At 44.4% G+C, this 25,005-nt stretch overlaps 1 protein-coding gene and 1 long non-coding RNA gene across 2 annotated transcripts in view; one reads left to right on the top strand and one right to left on the bottom strand.

Annotated features, from left to right (window-relative positions):
- The first annotated feature begins 1,037 nt into the window (after positions 1-1,037).
- Positions 1,038-13,341, top strand: LOC115462610. The gene is made up of 3 exons (XR_003940900.1): positions 1,038-1,165; positions 2,147-2,148; positions 13,331-13,341. It is a non-coding gene; the product is annotated as an uncharacterized LOC115462610 (long non-coding RNA).
- Positions 13,342-15,569: 2,228 nt separating this feature from the next.
- The window catches only part of SLIT2 (slit guidance ligand 2), an 809,356-nt gene continuing 799,920 nt past the window's right edge, over positions 15,570-25,005 (bottom strand). Inside the window, exon 36 of the mRNA XM_030191232.1 lies at positions 15,570-17,536. Coding sequence (XP_030047092.1) covers positions 17,295-17,536 — 242 coding nt within the window. The 3' untranslated portion in view covers positions 15,570-17,294. The remainder of the gene's footprint in view (positions 17,537-25,005) is intronic.

Raw genomic sequence — 25,005 nt, 5'->3', positions numbered from 1 at the left:
GTACTCCCCCAGTGGTCACCAACCCCCTCCCACACTAAAACAATAAAACTAAAAACCTTTTTTGCCAGCCTGTATGCCAGCCTCAAATGCCGTACCCACCTCCATGACAGCAGAATGTGTTCTATCCTCTGACAGCCTTTCCCTAGTTGTGATGTGGCTCTCGGGTGAGTGTGACACCTTTTCTGTTAGGTGCACTGCAGAGTCACATCAGCAATGCATTGTGGTGGGTGTAGGGTAGTGGGCTCTACTCCCATGTTGCTTTTCCCCCTGCTAACTGGGTCAGAGTGTGTCCAGTTTTGTTTCTGGTAGTCCATGAGGTAGTGGCCATTTTTGTAAGCCACTTTTAGATCCCTTTCATGTGTTCCCACGTTAGAGAACTTAGTTCTTACCTTGAATGTGGCTGAAAGAGGGCATTCTGCCAGCTCTGACCTACTGCTCATCTCAGTACCAGGGAGACTCTTTGCCAGTGGGGCACAACCTCTGATCTGCAGTTAACTGTGAGTAAACGTGCTCATTCAAATAAAAGACTTTTTCAAAGAGATTAGTCTTCAGGTGTCAACTGGTGTGCCAAGGTTATACAGAAGCAACAAGTCCCAGAGGCCTGCGTGTATGCAGGTCCCTGGAGCACTTTTAGTGGGTACCGCAGTGCACTTAAGGCAGGCGGACCCAGGCCCATCCCCCCTACCTGTAACACTTGTGCTGGTAAATGGGAACCCTCCACAACCCACTGTACCCACATGTAGTTGTCCCCTTCACCCCTAAGAGCTATGGTAGTGGTGTACATTTGTGGGTAGTGGGTTTTGGGGGGAGTTGGGGGGCTCAGCACCCAAAGTAAGGGAGCTATGCATGTGGGAGCTTTTTCTGAAGTCCACCGCACTGACCCCTAGGGTGCCCAGTTGGTATCCTGGCATGTCAGGGGGACCAGTGCGCTACAAATGCTGGCTCCTCCCACGACCAAATGCCTTGGATTTCGCCAGGCTGGAGATGGCCGGCATTTTCTTCCATTATCGCTGAAAAACAAGCCCGGCCATCTCAAACCCGGCGAACTCCAAGGCACTTGGCCGGGCTAAACCGTATTATTGAAAAAAAAGATGGCCGACCATCTTCTTCGATAATATAGTTCCGGCCAGCTGTCGCGCCGCAGCCAACAAAGATCGCCGGCGACGTTCGATTATTGCCCTCTATGTTACTATTACCTTTGGAAGTCCCTGACGAAGTGGACACGAAACCCTGCAGAGTTGGACTTGCAGAGGTTATACAAGGATTGTTAAGCTCTATATCAGCAGAGCGGGGAAAGATTAAAGATCGTCAGTATCTCACGCTTTGGACATTGTGAGTTTTTCAAGCTGAAGTTGAAGAGGTGGGCTCACCGACAGATAGCATCTGGGATATACGGACACAACAAAAGAGTCATTGCGAGTGGACTACCACCATATAAGCTAAGTGCCTATGTTATTTGAAATTGGACAATTTTTGGAGACATATTGATAGGAGCACATATCTCCATAGGATACAGTGTTAGGTGCTCCTATGAGTTGTCATGGAGGTTGTGAATGAGATAAGAAAGTACACATATAAAAAATGTTTTAGGCAAGTTATTTATTTTATGTTCACAGTGCATATTGAGCACTTGAGGGTTTTGCTCATGTTATAAAATATTTAAAATAGAGTGAAGTGGTTCAATGATCTAGAAATTTGTCTACCCTTAGAGACATGGGTGAGTTTATACTCTGAGACTACTTCGCTTATATAAAAAATTTAAATTTCATAACACACACACCATTATAGGTTTGAATGGTGTGCGCGTATATATGTGTTGACTTTGTTGTGTGCTCATTCACTCCCTCCGTGATTGCATTTTCTAGACCTCGGTTCGTTATATATATAAAGTTAGGCATGAGCATTTTCACCAGTTATTGAGCTAGCATAAGTGTTTGCACCTAACTTTGAGTGTGTAAATGCAGACTTACACTAGTATTCTATAAGGGATTTTTAAATGTACAAACCTGAATATCCATTTTCCTACTTAGAAATCCTATCCAAAGTTATCCCCCTACTTGTGACCGAGATCCTGCTTGTTCTTTTTCCTGTACTGTGAACATGCTTCCACAACTAACATGACATAAATCTATCAGCCTGATGAAAGCTGTTTGACCTAGAGGAGCCTGCATAATTTAAATGATTCTATAGTGAAACCTTTACCAACATCTGCCTACACAAATCAATTTGTAGCTCAATTTGGTAGTTTTCACTGCATGTACAGCTGTGCACAAGTTACAGTGCTGTATAGTGCAAAACTGAGCGTATCAACTTAATTGTTTTCTTCTTTTATATAATCACTGTAGCAAATTCAGATATTGTCCCAGACTAGAGATATTCAGACGTAGGCAGAGACTCTTCTCTAGAGAGGATGAGGCAGCCGTCTTGTATCTTTTTAGAACTCAAGTGCTGGCTGTAAAAGAAGAGATTAGCAGAACCAGCTTGTGAATCTCAGAAATGCTGAAGTGGTTCTGGCCATTTTATTCTTTGCTGGTTGGCACTACATAATGGCTTCTGCATCTGACATACATGGACACACTCATCTTTCTCATTCTAACCTGCTAATTATATCCTTTTGACCATCTAACCACGCTGGCTCGTTAGGCTTGACCACTGCTCTTGCATTTTTGGTTCCTGGCTTTGGCTATTTTAGACACACTATCTTAGAGGCAGGGGGTGGGGAAGACTTAACCTCTCCAACCTTTTTATATGCACCACCTATGCTTGTTGAGCAGTTTTACCTGCTAATAAAACAAAGCTGAACTAATCAGCCAGTTTGAAAACTTATTTTCTTGTGAAACAATTTGTTTTATTGTTTTGATTCTTGGCTAAGATCTAAAAGCAGGGTTGATCTTTCTTGAATTTATAGCTGACAGGGACATACTTGTAGTATACGAAGGGCTAACACCGTATCACTGGACTCCATTAGGGATGTGGTTATGCCACAACTACTACCACAGTAGGAAGATAGGGAAGTCTTTAAGAAGGCTTGCATGACTTTTACCTAAACCTTCAACTGTCCCCTATCCCTGATATGTCCTGTCTGTCCTTACCCTTATCCCTTACTTATCCTGTCTGTCTGTCATAATTAGATTCTCAGCTCTATTGAGCAGGGACTGTCTCTCCATGTTCAAGTGTGAAGCGCTGCGTACATCCGGTAGCGCTATAGAAATGATAAGTAGTAGTAGTAGTTTTATACACGCAAATAAAAATTTTAGAAAACTGTTATTTACACCTGGTGGGTTTCCAACTAGTTGAAATCATGCACTTATCTGACCAATCCAGAAAAAGAGAACTGGAGACCCTTCATTATCTTCTAATTACCGTTCAGGGTTTAATCTCTGTTATCTTTCCAAACTGACTGAAAGAGTTGTCTTCCACCAGTTCTCCATCCACACCAATCCGGTTTTCATCACTGTGTCATAGTACAGAGACTATCATTACAGCTCTGTTAAACAATGTGCATATGGCTTTTGAATGCAGGAAGGTAGTTTCAGTTATTTCTCTTGATCTAACAGCCATATTTGATCTTATGGACATAAGCGTTCCTATACTGAGACAGACCAAAGGTCCATCAAGCCCAGCATCCTGTTTCTAACAGTGGCCAATCCAGGTCACAAGTATCTTGCAAGATCCCAGAATACTAAAACAGATTTTATGCTGCTTATTTTAGGAATAAGCAGTGGATTTTCCCAAGTCCATTTTATTAATGGCATATAGACTTTTCTTTTAGGAAGCTATCCAAACCTTTTTTTAAATCCCGCTAACTGTTTTTACCAAGTTCTCTAGCAACAAATTCCAGAGTTTGACTGCATGTTGAGTGAAGAAATATCTTCTCTGATTTGTTTTAAATTTACTACTTTGTAGCTTCATCGCGTGCCCCCTAGTCTTAGTATTTTGGAAAGAGTAAACGAGCGATTCAAGTCTACACATTCCACTCCACTCATTATTTTATAGACCTCTATCATATCTCCCCTCAGCCGTCTTTTCTCCAAGCTGGAGAGCTCTAGCCACTTTAGCCTTTCTTCATAGGGAAGTTGTCCCATCCCCGTTATCATTTTCATTGCTCTTCTCTGTACCTTTTCTAATTCTGCTACATCTTTTTTTGAGATGTGGTGACCTGGTTGCACTATGGAGCAATACAGTATTCAAAGTGTGGTTGCACTATGGAGCACTACAAAGGCATTATAACATTCTCATTTTTGTTTTCCATTCCTTTCCTAATAATTCCTAACATTGTACTTACTTTTTTAGCCACCACTGCACACTAAACAGAGGGTTCAATGTCTCATCAACGATGACACCTAGATCCTTTTGCAGGGCAGTGACTCCTAATGTGGAACCTTGCATCACGTAGCTATAGTTCAGGTACCTCTTTCCCACATGCATCACTTTACACTTGCTCACATTAAACATTATCTGTCATTTGGATGCCCAGTCTCCCAGTCTCATAAGGTCCTCTTGCAATTTTTCACAATCCTCTTACGATTTAACAACTTTGAATAACTTTGTGTCATCAGCAAATTTAATCACCTCACTAGTTATTACCATCTCCAGTTCATTTATAAATATGTTAAAGAGCAGCTCAGAAGAAAGTGGTGAGGATCCTAAGTTTCCTGCAGAGGTGTGATCACGTTACCCTCCTTCCAAAGCAGCAACATTGGTTACCTATCCAATATCATATACAGTATAAAATTTCCTTGTCATCAAGCAGATGCAGCCATTACAGATGGGTTGTGTCCATCAACCAGCAGAGGGAGATAGAGAGCACACTTTTTTCAGTGCCTCATACCAGCTTGCTCCACTGCCTCTCTTCAGTATTCTCTATCTCCCCTAGCAGAGTGGCTGCAGCTTCTTCGAGCTCCATCTAAAATCTGCCTGGAGGTTGCTTCTGTGCTTTTGCCAGTTGTTAGCAGGGGTGTTGGAGGCTATAGCAGCTTCACTTTAAAGGCACATAGGTTCGCCCTTTCCTTGCCTTACCCATACCTCCGTGGATGTGGACACATTGCTTAGCTTTCCCTGTCCTTCCCCACCAACAGTGGATGCAGGCACATAGGTTCGCCCTTTCCCTGCCTTTCCCACTCACCTGAGCCTCCAGAGTTCTATTTACCTCTGCTTTCCTCACAGCGTTAAAAAAACAAAAAGGAACAGAGGTTTTTCCTTGCCTTTTTCTGTGGGACCGGAGCTGTGATACTCGGTCCAGTGAGGTAAAAGTGTTTTCTGACTCCTCCGGGGTGGGCCCGCGATCGGGGCGATTTTGAATTTTACCGCCGTTTTCGGCGATGGCTGCGGAGACAGTAAAGCGGTGTTCCAAGTGTGGCAAGCGCAGATCAGCAGCGGGGCTCTGTAAATCGTGCTGTACAGACGTTAGAGCCGGCCCGAGCATGGCGAGCGACGATTCTTCGTGCTCTGAGCTGGCAGCGGGCGCTATTTTGAATTTACCACATGGCGCAACCTCCACTGAGACGGAGAGTCCTAAGCCCGGGGGGAGGCCTTGGAGTGAGGCTGATATGGGAGCTACTAGCCCCAGCAGAGATCCGGGTGCCCAGGGTGAGTTTTTCTCCCCTGATTTTGTCTTATTAATGCATAAAGCATACATGCTTAAAAGAGCTCTCCCACAAAGCCCGGCATGGGCCTCTTCTAATGCCCCCCCCCCCCCCGGTGGATTCTAGCCTGGGTATGCGCTCTGAGGCGTTATTCCCTGATAATTGGCAGAATATGAAGCGCAGAAGGGCTCATTCCCCTTCAGAGAGTGCTGCACCTCCATTCCCCCCCCCCCCCCCCCCCGTGGTCGGGCTGCGAGGATTCGGAGGACTCTGGCAGGCCTTCATGGTCTGAGGAGCCAGAGTCTGGTGCAGAAGTGACTCAGGATCTGGACGATCCCTCTGCGGTGAGGATTTTCCACCGTGATGAGCTGCCAGCGCTTATTTCTGATGCCCTGTAGGCTCTCTCTATTGAGGACCCTGCCAGTGGCACAGCCTCTTCTGTGAATCCTAGGATGGCTAGTACCAAAAAGCCTGCTCGAGCCTTTCCTTTGAGGGGCTTATTTCGGCTCAATGGGCTGACCCCCAGGGACCTTTGAAAGTTTCCAGGGCTATGGGGCAATTATACCCTCTGAGTGAGGAGCATATGGCTCGCTTTGCTATGCCTAAAGTGGATGCCCTAGTCACAGCTGTGACAAAGAGAACTACCCTCCCTGTTGAAGGAGGTGTTGCCCTGAAGGATATTCAAGACCGTAGACTGGAATCAGCACTTAAACGGTCTTTTGAAATTGCAGGTCTCACTATTCAGGTGTCTGCATGCAGTTGTTATGCTGCTAGAGCCTGCCTGGCTTGGTTGCAATGGGCAGTGGAACAGCCCGGTGATGGAGCAGAGCCCTTTTCAGATGTGGCTCCGCGGATGGAGTCGGCCTTGTCCTTTCTTGCTGATGCCCTTTATGATATTGTCAGAGCTTCGGCTAAACACATGGCAGTAGCAGTGGCGGCTAGCTGTCTTCTTTGGCTACGGCATTGGGCGGCGGACATGGCCTCTAAGCAAAGGTTGGTGAAGTTGCCCTTTCAAGGCCTTCTCCTGTTTGGTGAGGAGTTGGAGAAAATTGTGAAGGGCCTGGGTGAGGATAAACCCCAGCGCTTGCCCAAAGATAGGCCTCGGCCTTCCTCTAAGGGTGCGGCTGTCCACTCCTCTTACAGACCTCGCTTCCGTGAAGCTCGAAGGTACCGCCCGGGGCGTTCTGCTGGGTTCACTTCTCGTGCCCGTTTCCAGCAGAGGAACTCCTTTCGCTCGGAGAAACGTTCCACATCCACTGGCTCAAGGCCTGGAGTTCCGGGGCGACCCTCTCAATGATGGTGCGCCGGCCCTCTCCTCGAGTCCTGTTATCGGAGGACATCTTTCCCTCTTTGCCGAGGAGTGGGCCAACATTTCCTCAGATCAGTGGGTCTTGGATCTGATCAGAGACGGTTACAGAATAGAATTCGACGCCCCTGTAAGAGACGTGTTTGTGGAGTCTCGATGCGGTTCTGCTGCCAAACGGGCGGTGGTAGAGGAGACTTTACAAGGTCTGATTCAGATAGGGGCCGTGTCCCCGGTACCTCCCGCCGAACACGGCTGCGGCCGCTACTCCATCTACTTTGTGGTGCCGCAAAAAGGAGGGTCTTTTCACCCTATTCTGGACTTAAAAGAATTAAACAAGTCCCTGAGAGTGCTGCATTTTCACATGGAAACTCTGCACTCCGTCATTGCGGCGGTACAGCCAGGAGAGTTTCTCACGTCTCTGGACCTGAAAGAAGCTTACTTGCACATTCCAATTTGGCACCCGCACCAGAAGTTTCTGAGGTTTGCGGTGATGGGAAAGCATTTCCAGTTCCGGGCCTTGCCTTTTGGTCTCGCCACAGCTCCCCGCACCTTTTCGAAGGTTATGGTGGTAGTAGCTGCCTTTCTAAGGTGAGAGGGTATTCGGGTTCACCCGTACCTGGACGACTGGCTCATTCGAGCAAACTCTGATGCAGAGAGTCAGCATGTAACAGCCAGAGTGGTCTCAGTACTTCAATCTCTGGGCTGGTTCGTCAATTTGGCCAAAAGTCACCTGACCCCCTCGCAGGTTCGACACAGCCTCGGGGTATGTGTTCCTACCCGAGCAAAGGCGGTGCAAGCTTCAGAATCAGGTCCGTCTGCTCCTGAGGATGCCCTGCCCGCAAGCTTGGGACATTGTCCAGCTGCTTGGATCGATGACAGCCACCATGGAACTGGTGCCCTGGGCGAGAACGCACCTGAGACCTCTACAGTATGCTCTACTCCAAAGATGGTCTCCAGTATCTCAGGATTACCAATGCAGACTCTCTTGGCTCCCTGCGGCCCGACTCAGCATGAAGTGGTGGCTCTCAGACAGCATGCTGCGGCGAGGAATGCCGCTGGCGCTCCCCGATTGGTGCCTAGTGGTGACAGATGCCAGTCTGAAAGGCTGGGGCGCACATTGCAAGGGGAAGCATGCCCAGGGTCTATGGACACCCGAGGAGTCAGAGTGGTCCATCAACCGCCTAGTGTTGAAAGCGGTGTTTCAGGCGCTTCTGGCCTTTCAAGTGACCCTGGAAGGATTGGCTGTCAGAGTGATGTCGGACAACATGACAGCAGTGGCCTACATAAATCGACAAGGCGGCACTCAATGCAGGTCAGAGCAACGTGCAAGCCGATTATCTAAGCAGGCATCAGATCGATCCAGCGGAGTGGGAACTTGCAGATAAAGGGTTTCTGCAGATATGTGCCAAGTGGGGCAAGCCCGTGATCGATCTAATGGCGACAAGCACCAATGCCAAAGTCCCGTGCTTCTTCAGCAGACGGAGAGATCCTCGCACGGCGGGGTTGGATGCCTTGGCTCAACCCTGGCCTCTGGGCCTACTGTATGTGTTCCCTCCGTGGCCCTTGATAGGGCGAGTGCTCCTGCGGATTCGGCTGCATCCAGGAGAAGTGGTTCTCGCCACCCCGGATTGGCCCAGGAGGCCTTGGTATGCGGACCTCTGACAGATGCTCGTAGAGGATCCCCTTCAGTTACCTCTGGTTCCCAACCTGTTGTCACAGGGTCCGGTGACCATGGAGGACGCCGGCCGATTTGGTCTTATGGCCTGGCGAATGAGAGGGCGCAATTGAGAGGCAGAGGCTATTCCAATAAAGTAATTACCACTCTCCTGGAAGCCCGCAAGCATTCCACTTTCGTGGCTTATGCCAGGATTTGGCGCCAGTTTGAAGTCTGGTGTGCTTCCAGAGAGATCACACCCCTGCGGGCTCCTGTCTCGCCGATTCTGGACTTTTTGCAGGATGGTGTACAAAAAGGCTTGGCCTATAATTCCCTGCGGGTGCAAGTGGCAGCGTTGACCTCCCTGCATGGCAAGGTTGAAGGCGTGTCTTTAGCTGCTCATCCGGATGTGGCACGGTTTCTTAGAGGGGTGCTTCGGTTCCGTCCTCCCGTACGTGCACCTTGTCCAGCTTGGAACCTGGGGCTAGTGCTGAAGGCCCTTCAGGGTGCTCCCTTTGAACCGCTTCGGCGTGCTTCAGAGAAAGATTTGACACTGAAGGCCGTCTTGTTAGTGGCCATTACTTCGGCGAGACGGGTGTCAGAGCTCCAGGCGTTGTCCTGTAGAGACCCTTTTCTGCAGTTTTCAGAGTCCGGGGTCACGGTTCGGACTGTGCCTTCCTTCTTGCCTAAGGTGGTTTCAGCGTTTCACCTAAACCAACCTATTTTCTTGCCCTCCTTTGTCGAGGAGGAGTTTCCAGAATCTTTTGGGCAATTGCACCTGTTGGACGTGCGCAGGACTCTGCTGCAGTATCTGCGAGTTACTAACTCTTTCAGGACCTCTGATCATCTGTTTGTTTTGCTATCAGGTCCTCGCAGAGGGTCTCCAGCGTCTAAAGCCACTATTGCCCGCTGGCTTAAAGAATCTATCTTTTCAGCTTATTTGCTTGCCGGCCAGCCTCCGCCTGATGCCTTTAAGGCGCATTCCACTAGAGGAATTTCCTCTTCTTGGGCTGAAACTGGAGCACTCTCTCTTCAAGAGATTTGTAGTGCAGCAACATGGGCTTCTAAGCTCTCTTTTGCCCAACATTACAGGCTGGATGTGGCTGCCAGGAGGGACGCACATTTTGGAGCGCAAGTGCTGGCGCGTGGTGTGGCTTGTTCCCACCCTATCTAGGGATTGCTTTGATACATTCCATCTGTAATGGCTGCATCTGCTTGATGACAAGGAAGGGAAAATTAGGTTCTTACCATGATAATTTTCTTTCCTTTAGTCATAGCAGATGCAGCCATGATCTCTCCCTGTCTGATGCTATCTGCTGTAAATCTATTTCAGGTTCTGTTCGTGTTTCCTGGAGATTCCGTCCTTGGGAGAAAGTCGGGAAACAGTCTTCAGGATTCTTGTTCAATTAAAGGAGGATGACTTAATTCCCTCCAGTTTCATGTTTTGGAGGATGAGTTTATTCCCTCCGGGAGGATGAGTTTATTCCCTCCAGTTATGTCTCAGTGGAGGATGAGTTTATGCCCTCCGGGAGGATGTTTCATTCCCTCCATTCTGAGTTAATGCCCTTTGTTGTAGGGCCATTGTTCGCTGTGAGGAAAGCTCATGTTATTCTCATTGCGGTTTGCCATACTGCTTTGGAAGCTTCAAATACTGAAGAGAGGCAGTGGAGCAAGCTGGTATGAGGCACTGAAAAAAGTGTGCTCTCTATCTCCCTCTGCTGGTTGATGGACACAACCCATCTGTAATGGCTGCATCTGCTATGACTAAAGGAAAGAAAATTATCACGGTAAGAACCTAATTTTCCCACTCTCACCTCAAAATTCTCTACACAGGTTTTCCCTCCTATCTTGCCTCACTAATAATTCTTCATAACCCCCCCCCCCCCTCCCAAGGGCCCTATGCTCATTACATGATTGGCAATTGTATGTCCCTCCTATGCACCACTTCTTTACTGTTTGACTCTGGACATCCAGTTTTGTAAAAACCGCAGTGAATTTTTTCTAGGAAAAAAGGTGCCGGTACTCAAATGCTAGGTCACCCTTCAGGGTCCACCCCGCAATAGCCAAGCCCCCTGCAACCAGTCACAGAATTTATGAAAAGGTAGAATTGGTGTGTAGAGCCTGAGCTCTTTCATTAAAACTTGGAGTCTATGGGTCAATTTTAGCAGACAATAGAAAAGGTGCCGATACTCAGTACCCCCAAGTACCCCCTCAAAAAAAGCCCTGAAAAACCATGACCTACATGTGTAACTGCCAACATTGAAAAACTGGTGCTTCCATGGGCAAAACACTTTTACCAAGCCACACATATTTGGAAAATGGCTGTTCCCTCTGGACTTGCTGCGCTATACACATCCTCATATGCATTTTTACAAAAGGCTCTGTGGTCAGTGAGCTGTTTGTAAAATACCTGGGGGGGTTTTGAACATCCTAACTTACATGCCATTTGCAAAACCTGTTAAAAATTGTTAAAAAAAAGTTCCTTAAATCAATAAAAGATTTGATTTGTCCTAATTAAAGCAAGCCCCCCCCCCCCCCACACACACAAAAATTAATAATTCTATATGGGTAAATTGCTATATGTGTAAATTTGACAACAAATACATTTAAGTGGTTATTTTAGAAGACTTTAGTCGCTATTTCCATCTGGAAATACAGGCATTTATATCTGTATGCTGCATACTAGTGTAAAAACTAATTTCAAAAGACCACTATTTATACATGGAGATCCACACTCCATAGAGATTTCAAGGGGATGTGGTTTGGGTGGGACTAAAATTTACAAGTGTATTCTTCATTTTAGAAAGGGAATACATGTATATAGGGAAAGAGTTCCATGTCAATTTTTACATCTGCTCAATGGCATATATGTTTAAAAAGAGTGCTCATTTTGTTCAGGGCTTTAGATAAGGGATTAAGGGGGAATCCATCAAGGTGTGGTACAAGTTCACCTTTTAGTGCACCTGGATTACCTGCAGGATTCAGCAACCTTCAGAATCCTTGTACCACAGGTTGCTGAATCCCATGGCAAGGGAATAACGCTACTTGCAAGCCACCTTACAAGCTGCATTAAAACCACAGCCCAATGGTCCCAGGCCTGCAGAGCAAGGTTCCCTCCCTTGGTTCAAGCCCCCTGGCACCAGACTCCCCCTGAACCTTAAATCCCCCTTCAGCATTGACCCTCCCCTCTTCCCACACCCCATAGAGGTTACCTGTACAAACAGTTGTGCTCTGTGGGGGGTGGGAGGGAGTGGGGTGTCTTTCGGCAGGAGCAAAACCCACATGCTTCTGTTCAGTCCAGTGCCTTTAGGAAAATGGCACCCCTATCAGTACATACCCCTAGCGGTAGTCTCACACAACTAACACAAGGGGTCATGTTTCTTCATCAGGGGAGGTCATTGATTCTAAAGAGGGGTGGGGGGGGTCTACAGGCTTGGGGGGGCCTTGAGCCAGGGGGAACCCTGCTTTGCAGGCCCGGGAGCATCGGGGCTATGTCTTTGTGGCCCTATACTCCTGAGCAGTTAACTAATGCCAGTAAAAAGCTAGGGTTATTTTACTGTAATTTTTGGGACCTAACATTACTTGCGGTGTATCATCACAAGTCGCATTAGAGTATTTGTATAGTAATGAGATGCAAAACATGCATTTAGAAATTTTGTATCTAATTACTGACCAACCCATGTCGACTTAAATATCACTGCATTATTTTATGTCAAGCAGAATTTCTGATCTCATTTGCAACTTTTTAAAATTAGTACCTTATTTTTGTACTCCTGTTACTCTATCTTATCTATCTTTACCCTATACTGTTTGTTAAAACAATTTATTGTACATTGTGTTGGCATTGTAATGTAGCATACTATCCAGCTCATTTTCGAAAGAGAAAGGCGCCCATCTTCCGACATAAATCTCTCAGGGCCGGCCAAATCTGCATAATCGAAAGCCGATTTTGGCTGCCTTCAACTGCTTTCCGTCGCGGGGACGCCCAAAGTTCAAGGGGGCGTGTCGCCAGTGTACCGAAGGGGGGTTGGCGGTGTGGTTAGAGAGATGGCCATCCTTGGCCGATAATGGAAAAAAGAAGGGCGTCCCTGACGAGCATTTGGCCGACTTTACTTGGTCCCTTTTGTTTCACGACCAATCCTCGAAAAGATGCCCGAACTGACCAGATGAACACCGGAGGAAATCAGGGACGAAATCCCCTTACTCCCCCATTGGTCACCAACCCCCTCCCACCCAAAAAAAAAAACAATTTAAAAAACATTTTTTGTCAGCCTCTATGCCAGACTCAAATGTCATACCCAGCTCCATGACAGCAGTATGCAGGTCCCTGGAGCAGTTTTTAGTGGGTGCAGTGCACTTCAGACAGGCGGACCCAGGCTCATCCCCCCTACCTGTTACACTTGTGGTGGTAAATGTGAGCCCTCCAAAACCCATCCGAAACCCAGTGTACCCACATGTAGGTGCCCCCCTTCATCCCTAAGGGCTATGGTAGTGATGTAGAGTTGTGGGTAGTAGGATTTGGGGGGCTCAGCACACAAGGTAAGGGAGCTATGCAGCTGGGAGCAATTTGTGATGTCCACTGCAGTGCCCCCTAGGGTGCCTGGTTGGTGTCCTGGCATGTGAGGGGGACCAGTGCCCTACGAATGCTAGCTCCTCCCATGACCAAAAGCCTTGAATTTGGTCGTTTTTGAGATGGGCATCCTCGGTTTGCATTATAGGCAAAAACCGAGGCCGCCCATCTCTAAAGTTGGCGATCTCAACATTTAGGTCAACCTAAATGTTGAGATTTGGCCGGCCCCGACCATATTATCGAAACGAAAGATGGATGACCATCTTGTTTCGATAATATGGGTTGCCCTGCCCCTTTACGGAGCCACCCTTATAGATGGGCGCTCCGTTCTGTTATGCCCCTCCACGCCACACTTTGTATTGTTGTTTGAATATTTTTACTGCTATAATTGTTGCTTATGTTTGACTTATTCTTGCTGTACAACGCCTTGAATGAATTCCTTCAAAAAGGCGGTAACAAGTGGCTTCTGTCCTCCATCCAGAGCAGGTGCAATTACTGATCACGGCTGAAAATAGTGTTCTGCCACTTGTGGTTCTGTTCAATTGCTTCTTGGTAGTTGCTTGCTGTAAAATACATCTTTTTTTTCTGAAGTGGAGGAGTGGCTTAGTGGTTAGGGTGGTGGACTTTGGTCCTGAGGAACTGAGTTCAATTCCCGGCCCAGGCAGCTCCTTGTGACTCTGGGCAAGTCACTTAACCCTCCATTGCCTGCCGCATTGAGCCTGCCATGAGTGGGAAAAAGTGCGGGGTACAAATGTAATAAAAGTAAAGTCTCATTTTCTGTAATTGTGTTTCTGATCCAAGCTTTTTCCTTCTCATTGTGGTTTCTCATCAGTGCAATTTCACTTTGCAGCTGTTTAATGAGGCCATCTTCAAACTTCTGACTTTCGTTCTTGAATGGTGAAAACATTCTTGGCAAATGCTTTTGCTTTGGTTCGTCTTGCACTGGTCCAAGAATTTCACCTCTAGGGGCACATTACGAATGCTCTCGGCCGTCCCTCTTAATCATGGCCCTAGTTCCGAAAACCAACAAAATAGAACTGGAGTCCTATTCCATTATTCCTAACTGAAGTATTCAGGGGACTGTCGGAAGTGGATTGGTGAGGAAGTATTATTCCCGCTGAGGTGAGCTGAGGTGCTCAATGGGGCGTTCATGATTCCATTCTGTGAAGGAGCTCTCTGGGGATCAACAATTTAACAGCGCCTTATTTTGAGGGTTGCGTATTGAGAAGCGGCAACCTCTGGAAGGCGTAATGGTATCTCAGGGTATTGTTGGAGGTGATCTTTGGACAGAATTGGGCATTCATAATATGTGGACTGTATGATATATGAACTGCATGTTATATAAGAGCTGCATGATATATGCATAGCAAGATATGGACAATTGTTGAAACATTGCAATATTGATAACTTATTAGCATGTAGGAAATGGGTGATTATGCCTCACTGTTTTTTATTGTATCTTAATACAAAAGTGTTTTTGCAGTTATGTATATTTTAATATTACCAGCATTTACTTTTTAAGGTTTATTTTGTATGGTATATATTTGTTATAAATTTGGTACCCGAGTAAATTATTTTGATAATGCAGAGTTAACACAGGACCACTTACCATCCTCCCAAACAGGAAGCAGTTAGTGGTCCTGTGTTAATTCTCAGTAGGTACTGGGGCCCTTTTACTAAGCTGTGTAAGCGTCTATGCCCACCCAACGGCGCCAAAATGGTGTTACTCCATTGCTGTCATGTGGCTCTTGCGATTTCATTTTTGGCGCGTGTTCGCTACATGTCTGAACATTGTTTTTTTATTTTCTGGCACACATCAGCTATGCGCGTCAAGTGGCATTTGATGCGCGTAGGTCATTACCACCCAATTACCGCGTGAGACTTTACTGCTAGGTCAATGGCTGGCAGTAAGGTCTCAGACCCAAAATGGGCATGCGCCAATTTTCATTATGCTGCACATCCATTTTCGGCAAAAAGTTAGGCATTTTTTGCAGATGCGCTGAAAAATGATTCTGCGAACTCCCAAAGCACACGTCTACACTACCGCAGGCCATTTTTCAGCACGCCTTTGTAAAAGGGCCCCATTATGTGCTAATGGGAACATGACCTGCAGTAACAATACTGGGAACTCCCCCTTAAATATGCCACACAACATTTGCAGCTACTGCACGGTAAAATCTAGTGTTAAGCTGCAGTAACTGCAAATTTTAGTGCATTTTACTAAAAGGGACCCTCAATTATCTTATGCTGACCTTCATATTGGCAAAATCCTTACCTTCAGCCAGGTTTTGTAGTATACCCTGAGAAAAATAAACTAAAGATCTTCCGACTAGTCACACTGTTAAAAATTATTTCTCTTCAGCTTCCTTACAATTTCTTCCCACCGACACTGTTTCTACTGGAAATGCTCAGAAAATACAAAACACCTTAGAAGAACACAATAAGAGCAACGAATGAAGTAAATATCTGTTTAATTTACAAACATCAGTAGCATTACTGATATCAGTCCAGAGAAGAAAAAGCACGCGGTATTATACATGTACATCTAACTTTCTCTGTAAAAAAAAAAAAAGTTTTAAAAATTATTAAAAAAAGGGTTGAATGCAATTTTTTTACAAGATGTCCTGGGTATGATAAAGGACAACTCCTCCTTTCAACCCCTTTCAAATCATTACCAACTCTACACTGAGATTTAGCAGCAACAAGTTAATAACAGGGACCATTAGGCTGATAAAGTAGTTTTATTACTTTGAAAAAAACGTCACAGTTCTTGACACTATAGTCTTTCTTTTCAAAAAAATAAGGTAAAGAACTCTAAAGGGAATATTAATTGGCAAAGATGTCTACCATCTAGTGCCACTTCCTACACACCATTTTAGTTTCTGTAAATATATATTTATATTTATATATATATTTATTTATATAGGGAAAATTACTTCTATACAATTGTTATCTAACGCAAAGACATGTTTTCTCTCTCTCGCTCTCTCATACATTACAAGATCTTGGGAGGTGTACTGCATGCCTGCTGCACTCAGCAGCTGCAGGTTACAATATCACTCAGCTCCACATACTCTCAGTGACATCAGTGACCAGGTGCTGAGGAGAAACAGCCAGTCCAAAGATATTGACCCCAAGAGGACATCCTATGTTAATTCTGCCAACTTCCCCACTCCTCCCCTCCCCCCCCCCCAAAAAAAAATCCTGATTTGTTTTTGCCTTTTCAACAAAAGGCAAAAATACCAGAACAAAATATAAATTAATATTATATATTAAAGCGTGGCAAATAAAGACAGAAAAAAAAGATGTCCAAAAATGTTAAGTATCATGTACTTTGATACAATAAATATTTCTCAGTGAAATCAAATACTGTATATTGAGCTGTTGAGATCTCAAGAGAAACTGACTTTCACTAATTCCTCCATCAACAATCTACCTCATCTTCTTATCTCCCATCCCTCCTTCAACATTTACATTAAAAAAAATATCTTAATACTGAAAACAGGGTAAATAAACACGTGTTCACTTCTTTTGCTAACATACTGATCTTGCAGTACACAACGCTGGAAGAGTAATTTCTTTTTTTTGATTTTTTTTTTTCACGGTTTGGTCAACTGTGCCCACATCTTGCCAGATTGATCTACTGTCCTCGTGCCACACATACAATAAAACATGTAACTCAGGGAAATCTCTATGATCTGCGGTTGTTCCCTTTTCCCACAGCTTTATCTCATCCACGCAAGTGATGTCAGGCCTCTTGAGAGCAGAATTAAAAATTGATAGGAAAAGGCAGGAAAAAAAAAGGCCTCAGGGGAATTTTGTAATGGTGCATTGCAGGGTGACAGTTTGTGTATGGAAGTAAGTTCATCCTCAGTGTGTTCTATAAAAAAATTACCCATGTTAATAGCATTTATGTTTGTCACTGTAGTAATGTCTTCAAAGGCTCCTTCTCTTGTATTGTATTCCCTTATACTCCTCTTGCTTATAAAATGTCTTGCATCCAAACACTTGAATCTTTTGCAAACGAAGAAAAAAAATTCTTTATTCTCTTAATAAAAATAAGTCCGTTCTGTATTTTACAATATAATTAAAATATTTCCACTATGAAGCATTAATTAGTTTGACATGGTCAATTGGCGTACAACTTTCTTTTCCAAAAGGTTGGTGATAGGGACACATCTAGGAGGGGCACTTTGTACAGCCACATTTCACCACTTTCTCCACCTCGTCCACAAATGAAGACCCATCAGTGCATTCAAAGGAATATTTCCGCCGTTTGCTCCTCAGTGGTCCACAGCACTGACTATTTGAACAGCCTCCTCTGCATTCTAATCTTGATACCTTCTTGGTCGTCTGGCAAGCAGCATAACCTTGCTGCTTTTGGTAGTAATCTCGGATTCGTTCCCCTCGACAAGAGACTTCTGGAAATAAACAACATTGAGCATTCTTAAGAAATTCTGTGAGTGAGACAAAAGTAGTTTTCTAGTACTGTGGTCAGCTTAAAAGAAACAATCAGGTTGATGTTCAAAAGATGTTATTGAGGCAATTCTACAAGTTGGTGCTAATTCTATAATGGCTTCAGGGCATGCCTAAGCTGTTACAGAATGCTAGTGGTCGATATTCAAAGCAATTTAACTGACCAGAAAATGCTCCTGGCTGGTTAAATCGCCTGTTCGGAGCTAACAGGTCATTTTCAGCAGCGCTTAACTAGTTAATGCCGATGAAAATGACCAGTTACTACTTGGCGGGTGAAGTGACAATATTCAGCACTTAACCAGCCAAGGTAACTGCATAAATAGGACCGCATAAGAGTCAGTCCTATGTTTATATGGTGGTCCATAACCAGTTAAATGCTGAATATCGCACTTAGCTAGCTATGGTGTAGCTGGCTCCAGAAACCTGGAAATTCAATGCCAAAGCCCAGACATGGCCCGGCACTGAATTTCTGGGTATAACACTGTTGGTGGTCAGCAAAACGCTGAGCACTGCTGGCTGAATATCGACCCCCCCCCCCCTAGTGAAAAGCCACGTTGGCACGCTAAGGTGTGCCACTTATGACAGGTCAATGGCTAGTGTAAGCTGGCATGCTTAAGTGAACCATGCACTGTGAACATCTGATAGTGTACACCCTTCCCCACCGGTACATGCTAAGCAACTTTGTCATGTATGTTACAGAATAATGCCTAACATTTATGCGTATAACTGTCAATTACTGGTGTCTCTGATGCACTTAAGTGCTATTGTTCTATCTCAAACGTACACACTTGGCACGTTAAAGATTTGCCTTTTATGGGGCGTAGTTATCAACTTGGGCTACTATTAAGACGTGTTCTTTTAACACTAACATACTATTGTAGCACAGGTCCCATTTTATGTAATGAGACCTAGTTACTAATATCTGGGGTTAACAGTAGAATAATATAAGGTTGATGCCCCCCCCCATGTTTTCCAGTGGCCAGTAAATGTACAACTCCTCTAGCTGCACTCTACGGAGAGAACTGGCTGAAAATTGCTCTAACTACTCCAGCATTTTCCATATACCCTCGCTTTCTGTAACTAGTCACCTAAACATACATGCCTGCTGCCCTCTTAAATTTATAGAATACTGCCGTTCATGCCTAATCACAATTCTGTGAATACTGCTAAAATGACTTAGTGGCAAACCGCAAAGGGGGGGGGGGGGGGGGCATGGACATATGATGGGCGAGGCTGGCATTTGCAAGGGCTGCTTACAGAATACTGCATTCATTTATAACACGGCAACAACATTTGGGTTCATCAATAATGGTTTACGCTAGTATTCTATAAGAACGCCCATGTGTGGAAGCCATCTTATAGATCAGGCTCACTGCCCATGCAACTGTGGCGTCTAAATGTTGGGTCCCTGTTATACAATTGTCTCTGTAGTACCTGAGTGGAGTTGGGCAAAGAGAAGATGGAAAGGTCCACTCTGGCCGATATTCAGCCCGTGGGAGGCATGCTGGCAACATCCTGCTATCGGCAGTGAGCCCGGATAGTCAGTACCGGGCCATTTCTATGACTTGAATATCTGGGGTTTTTGGGCCGGTTTAACCCATTAGTGCCCAATGTTCCCATATGTGGGAACAAATATGGGAACATTGGGCACTAATGGGTTAAACGTAATCGTCCAAACCAATATTCAGCGCTTGCTGATTAAGTTTGTAGCGGCTGAAGATAGGCCTGCCTGATTTGTCTGCCAAACTTAGCTGGCAATGCACTGAATATTCACAACTAGCCAGTTATATCATGTGATATAGCTGGTTAACCACTATCCCCCAGATTCTATATAATGTGTCTAGAGATCCAAGCTGAAATCGGCTTGGATTCTATAACAATGCGTGTAACTTAACAAGCTTAAGATGCTAATAAGCGCTGACAGTGGCACTTAACAAGAAATAATGAGCGCTAATTGGCACTGATTAGAATTTAGAGACACAAGACTCTAAGGGGCCCTTTTACTAAGGCGCGCCCAAAAGTGGTCTGCACTGATGTAGGCACGTTTTGGATGCTGGCTGGTTCATTTCCCGAGTGTGCCTAGAAAAAAGGGGATTTTTTTAATGTGTCGGAAAATGGACGTGCGGCTAAATGAAAACCACTGCCTGTTTATTTTTGGCCTGAGACCTTATCACCACCCCATTGACTTAGCGGTAAGGTCTCACGTGCTAACCAGGCAGTAAGCGTCCGTTGCATGTCAACTGCTGATTACTGCTGGGTAAGGGCCTCGTGGTAGAAAATATTTTCTACTGCGTGTTTTGGGCACATGCCAAAAATGGAATTAACACCCTGAGCACATGGTAGTTGGGCGGTAGTGCCAATCTGACACGTGTTGGACACACGTAGGTGCCTACACGCCTATGTAAAAGGGTCCCTCAGCATATTCTGTAACAATATGCGCCAAACTTCTAATGCACGCAGGGCGTGGTTATGGGCACAGAAATGGGTGTTCTGAAATTTATGCATCTAGTTATTGAATATGGCATAGTACACCTAAATCTATGTGCTGGGATTTATGCTATGTTTTCATTGGTGTAACTGGATGCGTATAGATTTAGGTGCTGAAATATCAACTAAGTGTATTCTATAATTGGCGCCTAAATCTTGGCACCGATTATAGAATACACTTATTTGGTACTGATTTCAGCACTGATTTTTTAGGCACCATATATATAGAATCTCCCCCTATGGGCCTTATTTTATAAAAGTTATGCTTCTAAATTTACGCTCCTAAATTATGAGCATGCTCTAAATTAGATTATGCTCATAATTTAGGAGCATAAAATTAGGAGTGTAAATTTTGCTGATAAATTAAGAGCATAACCTTTGTAGAATAAGGCCCTATACGCTAAGCGATAATACTCAGCGGAGATAACTTAGAAACATAGAAATATGACGGCAGATAAAGGCCAAATGACCCATCCTTGGCAAGTTAAGAGGGAATAGGTTTAGGAGTAACCTAAAGAAGTATTATTTCACAGAAAGGGTGGTGGAGGCGTGGAATGGGCTCCCGGTGGAGGTGGTGGAGTCGAGGACTGTTCCAGAATTTAAAAAGGCATGGGATAAGCATGTGGGATTGCTTAGGAACAGGAAGAATTAGGGGTTACAGAGGATGGGCAGACTGGATGGGTCATATGGCCTTTATCTGCTGTCATGTTTCTATATTTCTAAATTATCTCTGCTGAGTATTATCGCTTAGCGTATAGGGCCTTATTCTATAAATGTTATTGCTCCTAATATTTATGCTTCTAATTTATGAGCAAAATTTAACTGGCTATCTTGCACTGAATATTAACGTTCTTGGCCAGTTAAATAGCGCTGAATATCGACTGGACTAAGTCTAGTGTCCTGTTTCCTAGAGTAGACGAGCCAGGTCACAAGAAACCGGCAGGATCTCAAAAGGTAGGTAGATTCCATGCTGCCAACACCCAGGGATAAGCGGTGGTTTTCCCCAAGTCCACCTTAATAATGGTTTATGGGCTTTATCTCTAGGAACCTGTCCAAGTACATTAACAGCTTTTACCGCATTCTCCAGAATTATTATTCAGCTGCTATAAAGAAAGCCTATGCATTTACTTCAGGCCTGCAGAGATCTAACTAGCTAGCCAACGGCAGTCACTGCAAATATATCTGTGTAATGTTGTAGCCAATATTTAACAAAAATATAGCGACTACTGGGTTTGAATATTGACCCAAATATTTCTAATTTTAGATGTAGTTTTCCTTCTGAAGTTTTGGGCTTCTGTCTCAATTAGAACCAGGACCTTCATTCACAACTACTTGGGGTCCTCCACCATTTTATAACTGCACCCAAGTTTATTTATTTGGATTTTGCTCATACCTTTTTTCAGTAGTAGTTCAAGGTGAGTTACATTCAGGTACACTGGCTCATAATCTAGACTTGTACCTGAGGCAATGGAGGGTTAAGGGGTCCTATTACAAAGGCGAGCTGAAAAATGGCCTGTGGTAGTGTAGGCGTGGGTTTTGGGTGCGCGCAGAATCACTTTTCTGCGCACCAGTAAAAAAGGTCTTTTTTGCCGAAAATGGACGTGCGGCAAAATCAAAATTGCCACGCGTCCATTTTGGGTCTGAGACCTTACCGCCAGCCATAGACCTAGTGGTAAAGAATTTGGGCAGTAATGACCTACACATGTCAAGATGCCACTTGGCGCGCGTCCACTACAAGCGTCAGAAAATAAAAAATATTTTTTAGACGCGCGTAGTGAACATGCGCCAAAAATGAAATTATCATAAGAGCCATGCAGTAGTTAGGCAGTAACTCCATTTTGGCGCACTGGGCATGCGTAGACGCTTTTGAGGCTTAGAAAAAGGACCCTAAAGAGACTTGCCCAAGAGCAGAAAGAGTAGCAGTGGGATTTGAACCAGGCACCTCTGGATGTCAAGATCAATGCTCTAATCACTAGGTCACTCCTCAACTTTTGCCTTTGTCCAGCCATTATATTGACTATTCTCAGGTCAGGGCTCCCTCTAGAGTCTTGAATCATGTGCCCTAAATCTGGCTGCTGGGTGTCACTATTGCATGATGACTATAACCCCCTCTCCCGCAGGGTCTGTGAACACTGCATCTGAAGCATCTCCTACCCCGGCTGACCCAAGGGGCTGAAGTGCTGAACTAAGAATTAAACTCAAGTCCTCCTGCAGGCAGTGCACTACAGTATCCCTGCTCACCGAGCCAGCCTTTTGCTTGCAGTCTTAAAACTTGACATAAAGTATATATTGAACTAAACACTTCGGATATAGCAAATTTTACTTCATGCCAGTATTCTGCAAGAAAGTTTGTCCTGTACATAGGTTATAAATATAATTTTATTACTGTGACAAGAAAATTGGATGCTTAATCTTTCCTTTATTACAAAAATACACATCTTCTATTCTTACGCTGCTAACAGCTGGTTTTGTTTACCACAGGGAATGGTTTCAGAGAGCATGCAACGTAATTTATTAGACCTAAAGCTCAATATTATTCAGTCTGTTGCTTAATACAAGTTACATTCCACTAACTTCATAAATTACTGAAGTCTAAACCAGCTAAAATGAGACATCTGTTAATAGCTGCACTGGCATATCCCTCCACACTAGTCATGCCGATATAGAAAACATAATAAATAAATGCCAACTGGAGTGAAAAAGAAAAGCCAGTGTAAGTGTAGGCGGAAAAGTGATGCAGAAAAAAGCAGGAGAAAAACGAAAAAGAAATAAGTCACTCCATTTCGATCGGTCTCACCTGCACGATTCGCTGGGATAAATCGGATGGAGCTGAAGGGTCAAAAGCAGAGAGTATGTGATAAAGCTAGAAGCAGAGGCATTGGGGTTAACTTTTCAAAGTTGCAGAAGTCACAGAAACGATACGTGCAAGAAGTGAACAACATGTAATATGTAATTCATAAAACACAGGAAAAGTTAGCTTCTGAATACAGGAGAACAAGCAAGAAAACATTTTCACAGTAAGATATGAAAGAAGGAAAACACCCTTTGTTTTTTCAGTACATAAAGCATAGATCAACTTTTAGGGGGGCTTTTACTAAGGCGTGCTCACAATTTTAGCTTGCGCTAAAATTGAGCGCACACTAAACGTTAGAGACGCCCATAGGAATACATTGGCGTCTCTAACGTTTAGATTGTGCCTATTTTTAGCGCGCACTAAAAATGTGAGCGCTCTTTAGTAAAAGACCCCCTTAATGTATGTGTGTGTTTTTTAAAGTTTTTTTTTTTTTTTAAGTTTTACGTTAATTGAAGTAAATCCTTAGAAACATACAAAAATCTGTCTTTGCCCCTTGGATTGGGAGCACAGACTTCTGCTGTGCTTACTCTTTATGCTGGCCTAGTACTCTTTTGATAATATTTTTCCTCTTCTGTTCCTGCTCAGCAACATAAGTACATAAGTATTGCCAAACTGGGAAAGACCAAAGGTCCATCGAGTCCAGCATCCTGTTTCCAACAGTGGCCAATCCAGATCACAAATACCCGGCAAGATCCCAAAAATGTACAAAACATTTTATACTGCTTATCCCAGAAATAGTGGATTTTCCCCAAGTCCATTTAATAACGGTCTATGGACTTTTCCTTTAGGAAGCCGTCCAAACCTTTTTTAAACTCCGCTAAGCTAACCGCCTTTACCACATTCTCTGGCAACGAATTCCAGAGTTTAATTACACATTGAGTGAAGAAACATTTTCTCTGATTCGTTTTAAATTTACTACATTGTAAATTCATCACATGCCCCCTAGTCCTAGTATTTTTGGAAAGCGTGAACAGGCGCTTCACATCTACCCATTCAACTCCACTCATTATTTTATAGACCTCTATCATATCTCCCCTCAGCCGCCTTTTCTCCAAGCTTAAGACCCTAGCCGCTTTAGCCTCATCTTGTCCATGAAATATTTTTGCTGTCTCTGTGACATAACTGTGTTCTGCAAATTACCCTATGGCTTCCACCATCTGCCCTCTCGTTTCAGCTGTCATGGCTCTTGCTGCTCATACTTTGGGAACGTTTTGCACAGCAGTTCTCGCACCGAGCAGTACGACATCTGACCTCCTCTCTGTTCAGCTCTCAGAACATAAACTCTTGCACTTGGAATGTTTAAATAGTACAAACCGCTTCCAATATACATCACACTGCTGGCCTGCAGCAAGCGGCCTTAGCCTTAGTAATTTCTTATGTGCTATAGGTGGATGTCTTATAAGTAAATGTATCTAATCATTGTAATGGATAAGATATAAAGAGGCAATTCTATAACCTAGGCACCCACAGTTGCATGTGAAAATGTTTAGAATACTAGCACTTACTTGTATGTTTGCATATACCTGTGTTAAGTGCTAGCAGGGCACCTAAGCCCTATTCTGCAAATACCCACTTAACTTACATACCCTGGGATTCTACATATCACACCTTAATTGGTTAACTAGCTAATCAGCGCTGTTAATTGGATGTTAACAACCAATTAGCACTAATTGGCATTAAGATTTATGTGTACATCTTGCTAAGTGTATTCTGTAACATGGTGTGCCTAAAGTCTAAGTTACATAGTTGAAAAGGGGCCATGGCCATGGGTGGGGTATGAGCATGCTAATATCTATGTGCATTGTTATAAAATACACCCGCTCTGTGCCTAATTCAGGTAACAGGATTTATGTCAAGTAAAACACGGCGTAAATGATCGACTAAATTTGGTCATGTGGACCAGCGCAATTCTATATACCGTGCGGAAATTTATGCCTATTCTATAAAAGTTTGGCATAAGTGGAGGGGGGGGGGGGGGTTCCACGTGGAATTTTCAGGTGCCATATATAGAATCTAGCCCATAGTGTATATTTACAAGGGAGGTGTACATATGGGCGGAGAATGGGCAGGATA

Source organism: Microcaecilia unicolor, chromosome 2, assembly GCF_901765095.1.
Source record: "Microcaecilia unicolor chromosome 2, aMicUni1.1, whole genome shotgun sequence".
In the NCBI taxonomy this organism is placed as follows: domain Eukaryota; kingdom Metazoa; phylum Chordata; class Amphibia; order Gymnophiona; family Siphonopidae; genus Microcaecilia; species Microcaecilia unicolor.
The sequence above is the reverse complement of the archived record's forward strand: the minus strand, read 5'-3'. Positions and strand labels throughout refer to the sequence as shown.